The 13885-nt window shown below is 55.3% G+C and overlaps 2 protein-coding genes across 2 annotated transcripts; one reads left to right on the top strand and one right to left on the bottom strand.

Annotated features, from left to right (window-relative positions):
- The first annotated feature begins 2813 nt into the window (after positions 1-2813).
- Positions 2814-4505, top strand: Ccdc85b (coiled-coil domain containing 85B). The gene has a single exon (XM_090347332.1). It carries the CDS (start codon positions 2983-2985, stop codon positions 3595-3597), a length of 615 nt encoding a protein of 204 aa, XP_090203458.1. The 5' UTR covers positions 2814-2982; the 3' UTR covers positions 3598-4505.
- Positions 4443-12908, bottom strand: Fosl1 (FOS like 1, AP-1 transcription factor subunit). Its single transcript, XM_090347331.1, has 4 exons — positions 12642-12908; positions 10220-10417; positions 5912-6019; positions 4443-5685 (listed from the first exon to the last, which is right to left on the bottom strand). Exons 1-4 carry the CDS (start codon positions 12750-12752, stop codon positions 5266-5268), a joined length of 837 nt encoding a protein of 278 aa, XP_090203457.1. The 5' UTR covers positions 12753-12908; the 3' UTR covers positions 4443-5265.
- Between the last annotated feature and the right edge of the window lie 977 nt (positions 12909-13885).

The raw sequence follows: 13885 nt of genomic DNA, 5'->3' as shown, positions 1-13885 counted from the left end.
TGGTCTCGGTTCCTAAATCTCTTCTCAGCAAACAGTGCATGTAGCCCTGCTTTTGAGTCCAGCCTTGCCCTGGGTTTTTGTTTGTTTTTTTGCCAGGCCTGGGGCCTGAGCTTAGCGCCTGAGCACTGTCCTTGGAGTTTCTCAAGGCTAGAGCTCTACCACTTGAGCCTCAGCACCAAGTCCAGCTTTTCCTGTGTAGGTGGTACCTAGGAATCGAACCCTGGTCCTCGTGCATGCTAGGCAAGCACTCTACCACTAGGCCAAACTCCCCGCCCTGTTTTGTTTTGTTTTGTTTTTTAGTCATAGGGTTTGATCTTAGCTTAGGTTCTGTCCCTGAGCCAAACTCCACTTGCCGTTTTCTAGGGGTTAATTGAAGATAAAAGTCTCAGGTCCTCATGAGTTCATTCATACCCTCTTACCCTGTTCCTCCGATATCTGTCCGATGTCTTCATCTGCGGGGCGGCATATCTGCCAAGTCTCTCCACGTTGTCCTGCCATGAGCCCCTTCAGAGCTCAACACTGGCTGAGGTTGTAGCCAGGAGCAAAGCGCTTGCCTACCTTGTGCAAAGCTTAACATACTTTAGACAGAACACTCGCTGTCCCCAGTCTGCTCCTTTCCTGGTTCCTATCTCAGTGACAGTCCTAAACATCCACTGAGTTCCCATACTAGGTATCTGGACTTTATCCCAGATTTCTCTCTCCCACATTTGTTTGTCTTCATTTGCCTCTTGAACATTTCTAGTATCTGTCTGGTCTCCTCCACCTCCTCTGACTCAGCCCAGCCTTAGTCTTTGCCTAGTTCTACTTGCTCATTGACACAGTGTTACTAGGCTCTCTGCTTCAACACTTCCCCCCAGAATCCATCCCACACACAGCTGCTGAACAATCTTTTTAAAATGCAGGCTTTAAAATGTTACTCTCTTGAGGCTGTAGTGGTGCCTGTAATACCACTTTAGGGGAGGAATATCTCCAAGGCTAGCATGGGCCACACACCAAGACCCTATCTCAAGACCACACACCAAGACCCTATCTCAAAAAACAAACATACTGGACTGGGACTGTAGCTTAGTGGTAGAGTGTTTACCTAGCATGCATGAAGCCCTGGATTCGATTCCTCCTTACATACACCGAAAAAGCCAGAAGTGGTGCTATGGCTCAAATAATAGAGTGCTAGCCTTGAATCAAAGAAGCTCAGGGACAGTGTTCAAGCCCTGAGTTCAAGCTCAGGACTGGCAAAAAACAAAAAAAAAAACAACAAAAAAAACCAAACTGTTCAAAATTCTAATTGGTCACCCTCCAGTCAAGTGTTGAAAGATTTTATGAACCTGGCTTCCAGACGACCACAGGCTTGTGTTTCACGCTTGTAAACTTAGCCACTCAGGATGCTGAACTCTGGAGGCTCACAATTCAAAGCAAGCCCAAGAAGAAAAGTCTGTCAGACTTCACCATCAAAATAACCGATAAAGAGCTAGACAGGAAGCCTAGCTCAAGTGGTAGAGTATGAGCTAGAGCAAGCCAGATCTGAATTCATGCGCGGAGTTTAATCCTGAGTATGCAAGAACCGGGCTTTCCTTACACTTGAAAAGGACATCAAACTGTTTATATTTTCTAGTACTTTTCTATTTTATTTATTTATTTAGCTAGTCCTGGGACTTGAGCTCAGGGCCTGAGCACTGTCCTTGGGCTTTCTCAAGGCTAGAGCTCTACCACTTGAGCCATAGCAACATTTCTGGCTTTTTCTATTTATATGGTGCCAAAGGATCGAACCTGGGACTTTGTGCATGCTAGGCAAGCACTCTACCACGAAGCCAAACTCCTGGCCCTGTTTGTTTTTGCCAGTTTGGGGCCTTGAAATCAGGGCCCGGGCTCTGTCCCTGAGCCTCTTCATACTCAAGGCTAGCACTCTACCATTTGAGCCACAGTGCCACTTCCCGCTTTTTTGAGTAGTTCATGGGAGAGGAGTCTCATCAGAACTTTTCTGCTCAGGCTATCCTCAGATCTCAGCCGCCTGAGTGGCTAGAATTACAGGCATGAGCCATGGCACCCATCTGCTCAAGCTTCCTAAAGCATCATTTTCACTTAAATAGCTTTCTCTTTACCTGGCAAAGTCCTATACATCTTTCAGAACCCATGAGCTATCAACTCGAGAGATTCCAGAGACTCTACCTCTGCCCTTCCTTACCCCCCCCCCCATTCTTTCCCTTCTCTTTGTGAATGCTGGAAATGAGCCCAGGGCCTAGCGCACGATTTTGCTTTTTCCTTTGACAGATTGTTACAACCTCTTCAAGGGTCAAGATCAGAATCTTGGCCGCATTTATTTCTGCATGGGCATTACACACCATAAAGGCCTAAGGAACAAATGACTCCCTTGGATGCCTCCCCACCCAGCTGCCCTCGGGAAACAGGAAATGCTCCATGGAAGGAGGGGGTGTAGTTTGGTAAAGAGCCAGGGCGTTTGGATTTAAGATTCAGCTGGGACGGACGTGTGTTCAAGATTCTCCGGTTCCCCTGAACGGGGAGGCTGAATTCCTTCGTGTGGAGGTGCGGAGTCTCGGCTGGACACCCCAATCTGGGGCTCGGGCTCCAGGAGATCTGGAACTTGGAGGAACGCAGTGCCTCAAGTCGCAATCCGGCCGACGAGGGGGGCGGGGGACGCGGGGCGCGGGGCGCGGGGCGATCCCGGCGCGCGGCGGTCTGGCCCTGGGGGGGCGGGAGTGGGAGGGAAGGGGCGCCGGCGCTCGGGCCCCGCCCCGTCGCGAGCGGGCCCCCTGATTGGCTGTCCTCGCGTGTCGTCATCAGTCCCCGCCCCCGCGCGCGCCGCGCCGCGTGCCCACCCCGGGGTGGCCGCTGCAGCCCTGAGCTGCCTCCGCCACCGCCGGCCGCCTGCGGAGTCCGAGCGGGAAGCCGGGTCGGCGCCCAGCCTGACCAGGGGCTCCCGGGCCGCGGGGGCGGGCGGGCGATGCTCCAGCAGCCTGGCCAGCCATGGAGGCCGAGGCAGGCGGCCTGGAGGAGCTGACAGATGAGGAGATGGCGGCGTTGGGCAAGGAAGAGCTGGTGCGGCGTCTGCGGCGGGAGGAGGCGGCGCGCCTGGCGGCGTTGGTGCAGCGCGGCCGCCTGATGCAGGAGGTGAACCGGCAACTGCAGGGTCACCTGGGCGAGATCCGCGAGCTCAAGCAGCTCAACCGGCGCCTGCAGGCCGAGAACCGCGAGCTGCGCGACCTGTGCTGCTTCCTGGACTCGGAGCGCCAGCGGGGGCGGCGCGCCGCGCGCCAGTGGCAGCTCTTCGGGACCCAAGCCTCCCGGGCCGTGCGCGAGGATCTGGGCGGCTGTTGGCAGAAGCTAGCGGAGCTGGAGAGCCGCCAGGAGGAGCTGCTGCGGGAGAACCTGGCGCTGAAGGAGCTTTGCCTGGCTCTGGGCGAGGAGTGGGGGCCCCGCGGCGGCGGCGGCGGCGGCGGCGCGGGGGGCTCGGGCGCCGGGCCGACCCCGGAGCTCGCCCTGCCCCCCTGCGGGCCCCGCGATCTGGGCGACGGCAGCTCCAGCACCGGCAGCGTGGGCAGCCCCGATCAGTTGCCCCTGGCCTGCTCCCCGGATGACTGAGGGTGCCGCTGCTCCCCTGCGACGCCCGTCCAGATTGCTCCCGGAGCGCCGCGGTGTCAGTGATCGCCCGGGCCAGGACGCCTCCTCGGGGTCCACCTCGGGGGTGCGCCTGGAGCCGCTGGAGGGCCCTTCGCTCTTGCTGGCGGGCGGCAGGGGGACTGGAGGTTGAATTGGGGGACTTGCTGGGGAGGCTCGGGGGGAACTAATAAACTGGGACCGAAGCGGAGCCCGAAGTCTGGGCAGTTTGTCTGAGGTTCGCCGGGGTTAGGGAGAGGGCGGGAAGGCCTGGACAGTGTACCACTCCCGTCAGGAGGGGCTGCGAACTACGGTGGCCCTCTCCCATTATCTCGAGTCTGGGGCGGGATGTGGGACAGTGGTAACACCGCTGGCTTCGCCCTTTGGGCGCCGGGGCAGGCAGCAATCCCGCCCCTGAAGTGGCTCTAGCTCCCTTCCCGGCTCCTTCCTGTCCAAGACAATGGGGCAGGAAGCAGGTGTTGGGGGCCTAAAACCCACTGTCTGGCTGCCTAGAGTGTAAAGGGGGCATCATAGCCTCCCCAGCCCCCTCCCACGGCGTGCGCACGCAGCTCTGGGCCCCGTGAGGACAAGGATGATAATCCTCTTTGCTGGTAACCCAGAGCATTCTCTCAGTCCAGGAGATGAGGATGTAACCCCATTCATCAGATAAACCAATCCTGGTTCCACAAGTGCGGAAGTGAGTCCAAGGTCGAGCTGTGTGAGTCAGGGACTGTGCCTGGAACCCTGGCTGTCCAGCTCCACATGATGTCCTTTAGCCTCTGGGTCCAAGCAGACACCTAGGCCAGAGCTTCAAGCCTTTTATTCCATTTTGGCAGGTTTGTATAAAAATATTCTCTTTAGGAAAATAAATAGCAGCTGTCTTCTCTGTGAAAGCTTGGATTCCTGGGTACTAAAGGCTTCTCAGAGCTGGGGCTACCGACCAGCTCCTCACCAAACCCTTTGGCACCTCCTCAGCGGTGCCGGTCAGGAGTCAAGAGATCTCACTGGTCAGTCATCTGGTGCTGCTCGGAGTGGGGCTGGTTGGATTAGTGTTGTAGACATCTTGTCAGGGGAGTTCTGGGGGCAACGCAGGAAGATGGTGATGCAGCCTGCTAGGAGGTGCAGCCCCAGAGAACCTCTGGGGATCTGCAGTTTTGGGCTGCCAGGATTTCTCTGGCATAAATGGGACACACACACACACATACATATGCCAGTCCAGAGGCTTGAACTCAGGGCCTGGGGTGCTTTCCCTGGGCTTCCGTGGTCAAAGCTAGTGTTCTACCATTTGGGCCACAGCTCCACTTCCAGCTCTTTTGGTTGTTAATTGGGAAATAGGGTCTCACAGACTTTCCTGCCTGGACTAGCTTTGAACTGTGATCCTCACATCCTGAAGCTAGGATTGTAGGTGTGAGCCACTGGCAGGAAATACTTTTATCTCTAAGTGCATTTTGTGATACAGGGACCAGCCCTGCCCCCAAAGAAACAGTGAGTAATTTTGGTTGCCCTACGTTGGCTCTACCTTGAGGCGGGAGTGTGCTGCCTCATCTGGAGGAATGGAAGACCAGTTGGCACTGAGCATGGTATAGGTCCAGACCAGCTGGACCAATGGGGGAAAGGAAATAGCTCTAGTAACACAGAGCATGAGCAGGTGTCTCACAAGGCGAGGAGGGTAGGGGAGCCCAGTGGGTCAGAAGAAGGGTCCCCGCTGCTGCTGCTACTCTTTCGGTGAGCTGAGGCACAAGGCTCTGGGGTGCTGGGATAGGTGAAAACCAGACTGGGGGTAAAAGGAGTCAGAGAGGGCGTGGTCATGAGGGTAGGGGTGTGCAAAGCCTCTGGTTCCAGCACAGGGCCTGGGGAAAGGGAGATACAAGGTACAGGGCGGCAGGGTGCTGGTGGGCTACTGGTGCCACTGGCACTGCTGTTGCCACCTGCATCCCTCTCCTTATCTCCTCCCGGGATTTTGCAAATAGGGCGGTGAGCTTCCAGCACCAGCTCCAGGCGCTCCTTCTGCTTCTGGAGCTCCTCAATCTCTCGCTGCAGCCCGGATTTCTCATCCTCCAGTTTGTCAGTCTCCTGGAGAGGAGTCAGGGAGACCTCAAACCTCTGACAGTGGAGGAGGGCACCCCCACCTCCACAGTTCTGGACTACAATTCCCATGAGCCCCTGGGAGAAACATGGGCAGGACTGCCACAGGCCTGGGGCATCTTCGAAGACTGCCAGCCTGCTGCGGGCTCCCTGGAACGGAGGTCCCCCCGGAGGCTCGGGGGGCACCCCGACCCCACCCCGGCCCGGGGCTCACCGCCTGTAGGAAGTCGGTCAGTTCCTTCCTCCGGTTTCTGCACTTGGCTGCGGCCAGCTTGTTCCGCTCCCGCCGCACTCGGCGGCGCTCCTCCTCTTCGGGGCTGATCTGGGGTGGAGGAGAGGGAGACCGACATGAGCTCAAGCTCCAGGACTGGCAGAACAAATGCAGACATGACTAGATTTCCGCCCCACTCGGAGCTTCAGAGCCCAGTTCTCTCTTGCGATGACCCCAAATCCTTCACCTCCTCCCCTAGGACTCAACTAAAGATGCCTCCACTTCCAGGAATCCTCATTCCCCAGCCAGATGTGACCTTAACCCTCTTAGGAGTCCCCTGGGGCACAGTGACCACTTTTCCCAGGGCCCCCATCTGTGAATCTGCACCAGATTACATTTCACCACTTGAGCCACAGCTCCACTTCTGGCTTTTTGACAGTAACACAGACATGAGAGTCTTACAGAATTTCCTCCCTGGATTGGCTTCAAACTGCTATCCTCAGATCTCAGTCTCATAAGTAGCTAGGATTAAAGGTATGAGCCACCAAAGCCTGGCTAAGACATATACTTTTTTCTTGTTTGAGATGGGGTCTCCCTACTCATGTAGTCCAGGGTAGCCTCAAACTCCAGAGCCTCCTGCCTTAGTCTCCAGAATGCTGAAATTATAAGCATGTATGACCTCATGTAGTTAAACACTTTTTTTTTTGGCCAGTACTGGGCATTAAATTCAGGGCCTGGGCACTGTCTGTGAACTCTTCCTGAGCTTCTTTTGCCCAAGATTAGCGCTCTATCACTTGAGCCACAGCACCACTTCTGGATTTTTCTGCTTATGTGGTACTGAGGAATGGAACCCAGGGCTTCATGTACACTAGGTGAGCATTCTACCAGTATGCCACATTTCTAGCCCTTAAACATTGTGTGTGTGTGTGTGTGTGTGTGTGTGTGTTTGCCAGTCCTGGGGCTTGAACTCAGGGCCTGGGCACTCTCCTTTGGCTTCTCAAGCACTCTACTACTTGAACCACAGTACTACTTCCAGCTTTTTCTGTATCTGTGGTACCAAGGAATCGAACCTGGTCTTTGTGCACTCTACCACTAGGCCACACTCTCAGCCTTAAATACTTTTTGTTATTTTTTTTTTTTTTTGCCAGTTGTGGGGCTTGAACTCAGGGCCTGAGCACTGTACTTGGACTTTTCTCAAGGCTAGTGCTCTACCACTTGAGCCACAGCACCACTTCTAGCTTTTTCTCTAGGTATATGGTACTGAGGAATCGAACCCAGGTCTTCATGCATGCTAGGCAAGCAAACTACCACTAGGCCAAATTCCTGGCCCCTTAAATACTTTTTTTACATAGAATTTTCCCCTACTTTGGGACTGAAGTTCAAATTCAGGGCTGGTACATGCTAGACAAGCGCTCTATCACTTGTTTTCTTTCTTTTGGGGGGAGGAGACGGCTAGAGGATGGGAGGACTGGAACTGGAACTCAGTAAATTGATCACTGGTTAGCACTCTACTAACTTAGTGATACCTTCAACCCTTGAGCCTAGGTTCTTCCTTTTTTTTTTTTTTTCTGAGCTGGTCCTGGGGCTTGAATTCAAGGGCTGAGAGCTGTCCCAAAGCTTCTTTTGCTCAAGGCTAATGCTCTATCACTTGAGCCACAGCATCATTTCCAGCTTTTTCTGAGTAATTTACTGGACACAAGAGTCTCACAGACTTTCCTGCCCCGGCTGGCTTTGAACTGTGACCCTCATATCTCAACCTACTAAGTATGATTACAGGTATAAGCCACCAGCACCTGGCTTGAGCATAGATTCTTACCCAACTTCCTGAAGCTCAGAGAGGACTAGTAACTTGTTTATGGTTTCAGGGCAGAAATTAATATGCACACACACAATTCACATTGGTTGAGAGGCCAGCTGAAGGAGACCACCTACCCAGGAGGACTTTATTCCCAGCCCCCACCCAGTACTACTAAGGATCAAAGGGTTACACCCAGGACAGGGCTCACAGGAGGGGTTACCCCAGCCTGCCTCTGTGGCTCAAATCCAAAGTCCCTGTCCCTAGATGATCACAAAGCTAATCTTTCTATTTCTACTGCTAGCCAATCTCACATCTCCAGGGTTCCAAACTCAATGCCCACCCCTTCAAAGGTACCCCGTCTCTACCCAGCCAAGCAAGCTTGTGGAAACATATTTCCCCACTGCAGTCTCAATATAATGTGCTCCACATTCTTTTTTTTTTTGGGGGGGGGGGTCATGGGGCTTGAAGTCTGGGTTTGGGCACTGTCCCTGACCTCTTCAGCTCAAGGCTACTGCCCTACCCCAACGCCCCACTTCTCATTTTCTAATGATTAATTGGAGGTAAGAGTCTCACAGCCTTTAGTACCTGGGCTGGATTTGAACCATGATCCTCGGGTCTCAGCCTCCTGAGTAGCTAGGATTACAGGTACAAGTCATGGCGCCCAGCTATTTTTTTTTGAGGGGGGGGAAGCTTGGCACTGTTCTTGAGCTTGTGTCTTTTTTTTTTTTTGTGCCAGTCCTGGGCTTGAACTCAGGGCCTGAGCACTGTCCTTGGACTTTCTCAAGGCTAGAACTCTACCACTTGAGCCTCAGCACCACTTCCAGCTTTTTTTTTATGTATGTGGTACCAAGGAATCGAACCCGGGTCTTCATGCATGCTAGGCAAGCACTTTAACCACTAGGCCAAACTCCCGGCCCTGAGCTTGTGTCTTTTGCTCAAGGTTAATGCTCTCCACTTGACCCACACCTCCATTTTCAGATTTTTATGGTTAATTGGAGATAAGAGTCTCACAGATTATCCTGCTCTGGCTGGTTTCAAACTGAGATCCTCAGATCTCATCTTCCCAAATAGCTAAGATTAGAGGTGTGAGCACTGACACTGGCTTGAGGTGTCATTCTTTTATTTATGGGCATGAGCCACTGAGCCCGGCTGAGGTGTCTTTTTTTTTTTTGCCAGTCCTGGGCTTGAGCTCAGGGCCTGAGCACTGTCCTTGGACTTTCCCAAGGCTAGAGCTCTACCACCTGAGCCTCAGCACCACTTCTGGCTTTTTGCTATGTATGTGGTTACCAAGGAATCAAACCCGGGTCTTCATGCATGCTAGGCAAGCACTCTACCACTAGGCTAAACTCCCAGCCCCTGATGTGTCATTCTTTAAAGCTTCTCCATCTCACCCAAGTGCTGGTGGCTCATGATTAAAACCCTAGCTCTACTAGAGTCTGGGATCTGAGGATCATGGTTCGAAGCCATCCGCAGGAAGGAAAGTCTGTGAGACTCATCTCCAATTAGACTCATCTCCACTAAAAAGCTGAAAGTGAAGGTGTGGCTCAAGTAGTAGAGTGCCTGTCTTGGGTGAAAAGCTAAGGGACAGCACCCAGGACCTAAGTTCAAGCCTCATCACTGCATTCATTTTTTCTTTGCCAGTGCTGGGGCTTGAATTCGGCCTGAGCACTGTCCTTGGGCTTTCTCAAGGCTAGAGCCATAGCACCACTTCTGGCTTTTTTCTATGTATGTGGTACAGAGGTATGGAACCCGGGTCTTCGTGCATGTTAGGCCAGCAGTCTACCACTAGGCCAAACTTCCGGCCCCTGTGGCAATACTGTGTGTGTGTGTGCGCTAGTAATGGGGCTTGAACTCAGGGACCTGGTGCTGTCCCTTAGCTTTTTCACTCAAGGCTGGCACTTTACCACTTGAGCCACATTACCACTTTGGCCTTTTTTGGTGCTTAATTGAAGATAACAGTCTCACAGATTTTCCTGCCTGGGCAAGTTTCAAACTTTGATCTTCAGATCTCAGCCTCGTAAGAAGCTGGGGTTATAGGTAGGCACCACCAACGTGCAGCTCAGTGTTTGTTTTTGGTGAGCATTAAATGAAATAGGAAACATATCCAGAGATGAGCTGGAGAACCTTTCAGTCCTGTTCCTTCTCCAGCTACAGATAGCAGAAGCCCACCCCTTCCAGACATGCCAGCTGAAGACCCTGTCACCTCTCCACTCACTCTTCTCCATCTCTGTTCCTGTGCCAGCCAGCCCTGTACCAGGAAGATCCTTCTGTTCTACCTATTCAAGTACCCTCCTAGGTCAACACGCAGCCACTTTCTCCAGGAAACTTTCCTTGATCCACACATGACCTTCTTGACCTCCCCAGAGATTCCTATCATTTTCTGCCTTGGGTGATAAGTCACTGATGGCTCTGCGTCCCCACTTCTACGACTGTGTTCTTTCCAGCAAGATCTTGTCCCCTCTCCTCTACTCTTGCGGGGTCATCACAAACATTGTAACTTGTCTGCTCCTTACCTGTTCACAGGGCCGGCGACGTACCCCTGGAGGTGGTCCCAGGGTCCGGATGACACCTGGCCGGGGAAGTGGAGGGCTGTACTGAGGGTAGGTCAGAGGTCTCGGGTAGCCACTTGGCCCTAGAAAGTGGGGCTGCACCATCCACTGCAATTCTTGGCTGCTACTCAGAGCATTGATGCTTGGCACGAGGTGGAACTTCTGAGAGATAAGAAATGCTGGGTCAGGGATCAAGTCTGTGTGGTTTGAGGGACTTGTGGGGGACAGGACAAGGCTGTCCACCCTTAGGATGCAGATGCTATTTTGAGATCTGAAAGAGCACAGTCTGGCAATCAGACATTGATTTGGAGACAAACCATTACTCATGAGATGTATGACTTTGGGCCAGTCACAAAACCTATCTCAGAGGATTGGTGGGTTATTTCCCCATCCATGCTAATTCTTAATCAAGTGTCAACTACTTTATCCACACTGTTCTAGCCACCTTACAAATAGTGACTCATATAGTTGGTGCAAGAGTATCGTCATTTTCACACGGGATATCAATTGTGCACAGACATAAAGTGGGAAATGGGATTTGAGACCAGATGGCTGGGTTCTTTCTCATCCACTCCCGCGCCTGCCTGCATGGAGCTTCCAGGAGAGCTGGAGAGTCAGGGAAGAGCAGGTGTGTGTGACAGACCCGAATGCAGAGGGGCTGTAATAGTCACAGCTGCTGCTCTGGATTCTGCCTCAGTTCTAATCACAGCTTTTTCCCTGGCTGTATAAGCCTAAGCAAATTTTTCACCTCAGTTATGCCCCAATTTCTTTTTAAAATTTATTATTATTATTATTATTATTATTATTATTATTATTATTATTTTGCCAGTCCTGGGGCTTGAGCTCAGGGCCTGAGCACTGTCCTTGGGCTACTCCAGGCTAGCACTCTATCACTTGAGCCACAGTACCACTTCTGGCTTTTTCTATCTATGTGGTACCAAGAAATCAAGCTTCATGCTTGCTAGGCAAGCACTCTACTACTAGGCCAAACTCCTGGCACCCCTGCCCCGATTTCTTTAACCTCAGTTATGCCAAAATTTTTCTTCCTCCTCTTCCTCCTCCTCCTCCCTCTCCTCTTTTTCTTTTTGGTGCCAGCAGTGGGGCTTGAACTCAGGATCCCAGTCACTGTTCCTTCACTTTTTTGCTCAAGGCTGGCCATCTACCCCTTGAACCACAGCTCCACTTCGGGCTTTTTGTTGTTGGTTAATTGGAAATAAAGTTTCGTGGATTTTCCAATTCAGATTGGCTTCAAACAGTGATCCTCAGATCTCAGCTTCCTGACTAGGTAGGATTATAGGTAGGTGCCACCCACCAGTGTCCACTGGTTCCCTTAGTTTTAATATTATCTGGGGGAGGATTGTAGCTCTACTAGCCCCGAAATCAAAGTTTAACTGGCAATTTATAGATTTAGCGGCTGAAAGGGTTGGTGGGTTGTGACACCCACAGGGTCCCAAGAGTCCATGAGGTGAGGAGGACGGGCCCTCGTGGGCACCCGGAGGCTGCCCAGCTGGGAATCCGAGGAAGGGCTTGGGCTCTGGGCGGCCCGCCGGGTCCGGGCCCTGCCGTCGGGCTCTGGGTGTGGAGCCCTGCCGTCCGGGAAGCGCCCCACAAGTCCAGGCAAGTCTGCACCACGGTGCCCCCGATCTGGCGCGGCAAGAACCGCGGCCCAGTGACCCCAGTTCCGGGCTGCAGGCACCGCCGGGGGCATCGCGCGCTCCCGAAGAAGTCGGCCGGTCCCGGGCGCTCGGGGCCAGGAAGGGAGGGGCGCCGGGGTGACTCAGCCGCCGTGACTCGGCGGAACGGCCGCCGCGGCGACGCGGCTCCTTCGCTCCCCTCGACACGTGCGCACAGCCCCTCCGCAGGGCACGGGCACCTGCGCTCCCGGGGACCCCCGCCGGCCGTGGGCGCCGCCCGCGGGCGAGGGCCCGGCCCCGCTCGCGGCCCGCCACCCTCGGGGCTCCGTCTCCCGGGGAGGCGAGCGGGGACCCAGCGCCGGGGCCGCCCGGCGCGCGCGCTGCGCACGGAGAGCGGCGGGGAGGACGGACGGGCGGACAGACCCACGGGCGGCGGGGCCGACGGCGGGGGTCGCGGGGATCCCGCCGCGGTCTCGGCTGGTTCCCTAGGGTGTCCGCCCGTCTGTGCCACTCCGAGCCCGGGCCCCCGACCCCAGGACCGGTCGGGCGGGGGCAGGTGGGCCGTGGAGCGCTTGCCGACGAGGGGGAAAAAGCGAAGAGGGTGAGCGGAGACCGGAGGACGGACAGACAGATGCGCAGTGGGCCGGGGACGCGGGGCCCGCCCCGGCCCCCCGGGTCCCGTCCGCGCGCCCCGGCCCCGCAGCGCCCAGGACGCCACCCACCCGGGGCTCCCGGGCCCGCGCCGCCCTCACCTGCTGCTCGGCCGCCGTGTGCGCCGGCGCCGCGGCCGGGGGCTGCGCGGGGCCGCCGTAGGCGCCGCCGGCCCCGGAGCTGGGTCCCGGCTCCCCGAAGTCTCGGAACATGCCGGGGTGGCCGCGCGGCGGGGTCCGCGTCGGCGGCCGGGCTCTGACTCACGCCCGCCTCGCTGGCTTCGCTTTTCGTGAATGGAGAGCGCGCGGGCTGCGCCGCTGGGCCGCGCGGGCGGCGGTCCGGGCCCCACCTCTGCGGACGCGCGGGGCCTCTCCACACCGCCTCCCGCCGCCAGCCGCCTTTTTCTCCGGGAGGTGGGGGGCCCCATGCGGCGTCCCCCCGCCGCCGCGGCGGGCCCGCCCCCTCTGACGCAGCTGCCCATACATGGAGTCATTTCCTCGGCGCGCCCAGGTGGAGCCGAGGATTCCCTGGCCTGGCGCGGCGCACCTGCCTGGAACCCCGCCCCGGCGCGCACCCCGGCCCGGCCCGCGCCCCGCTTCCCTGCACCTGGGGGAAAGAATCACCTCGCCACGCGGGGGCTTGGAATGGGCCCTGTGAAAAGTGCCTGGAAACTATAAAGCGGATCGTGAAATGATGGGGATGGAGGAGGGGGGGAGGGGGAGGGGGGAAGGGGGAGGAGGGGGATATTTGGCAGTACCGAGCTTTGAACTCAGGGTCTCAGTGGTTGCTAAGCATTCCTAGCTACCTCAGCCTCCCTTCTCCCCACTTCAGGGGAGAAGTCCTCCAACCCTTGCCGCTCGTGTAACTGTGATCATAGAGGTTAGCCATCGCACCCAGTTCATTCGTTAGATGGGGGGGGGGTCTCACTAGGTAGCCTGGCTGGCTTTGAACTGGGATTGCAGGTGTGCACCATCCCGGCCCCACCCGCATTAAGGCTTCAGCTACACTAGAAAGGGAATAGCTGTACGTCAGTGGCTCACACGTGTCATCTTAGCTACTCAGGAGGCTGAGATCTGAGGACTGAGGTTTGAAGTTAGCCTGGGCAGAAAAGTCCATGAGGCTCTGATCTCCAATTAATCAAAAAGGCAAACGTGGTGACTCAAATGGTAGAGCTCTGGCCTTGAGCAAAAAAAGCTCAGGGACAGAGCCCAGGCCCTGGTTTCAAGCCCTAGGATAAACACACACACCAAAAAGTGAACGCATGACAAACCAGGCTCGCAGAAATGCCATGTATTTTAAATGCTTTCAATAAACCAGCTGATGCTTTGAACTACACACAAATATA

Source organism: Megascapheus bottae, chromosome 16, assembly GCF_031878675.1.
Source record: "Megascapheus bottae isolate mThoBot1 chromosome 16, mThoBot2.hap1, whole genome shotgun sequence".
In the NCBI taxonomy this organism is placed as follows: domain Eukaryota; kingdom Metazoa; phylum Chordata; class Mammalia; order Rodentia; family Geomyidae; genus Megascapheus; species Megascapheus bottae.
This window is presented reverse-complemented; position numbering and strand designations above follow the sequence as displayed.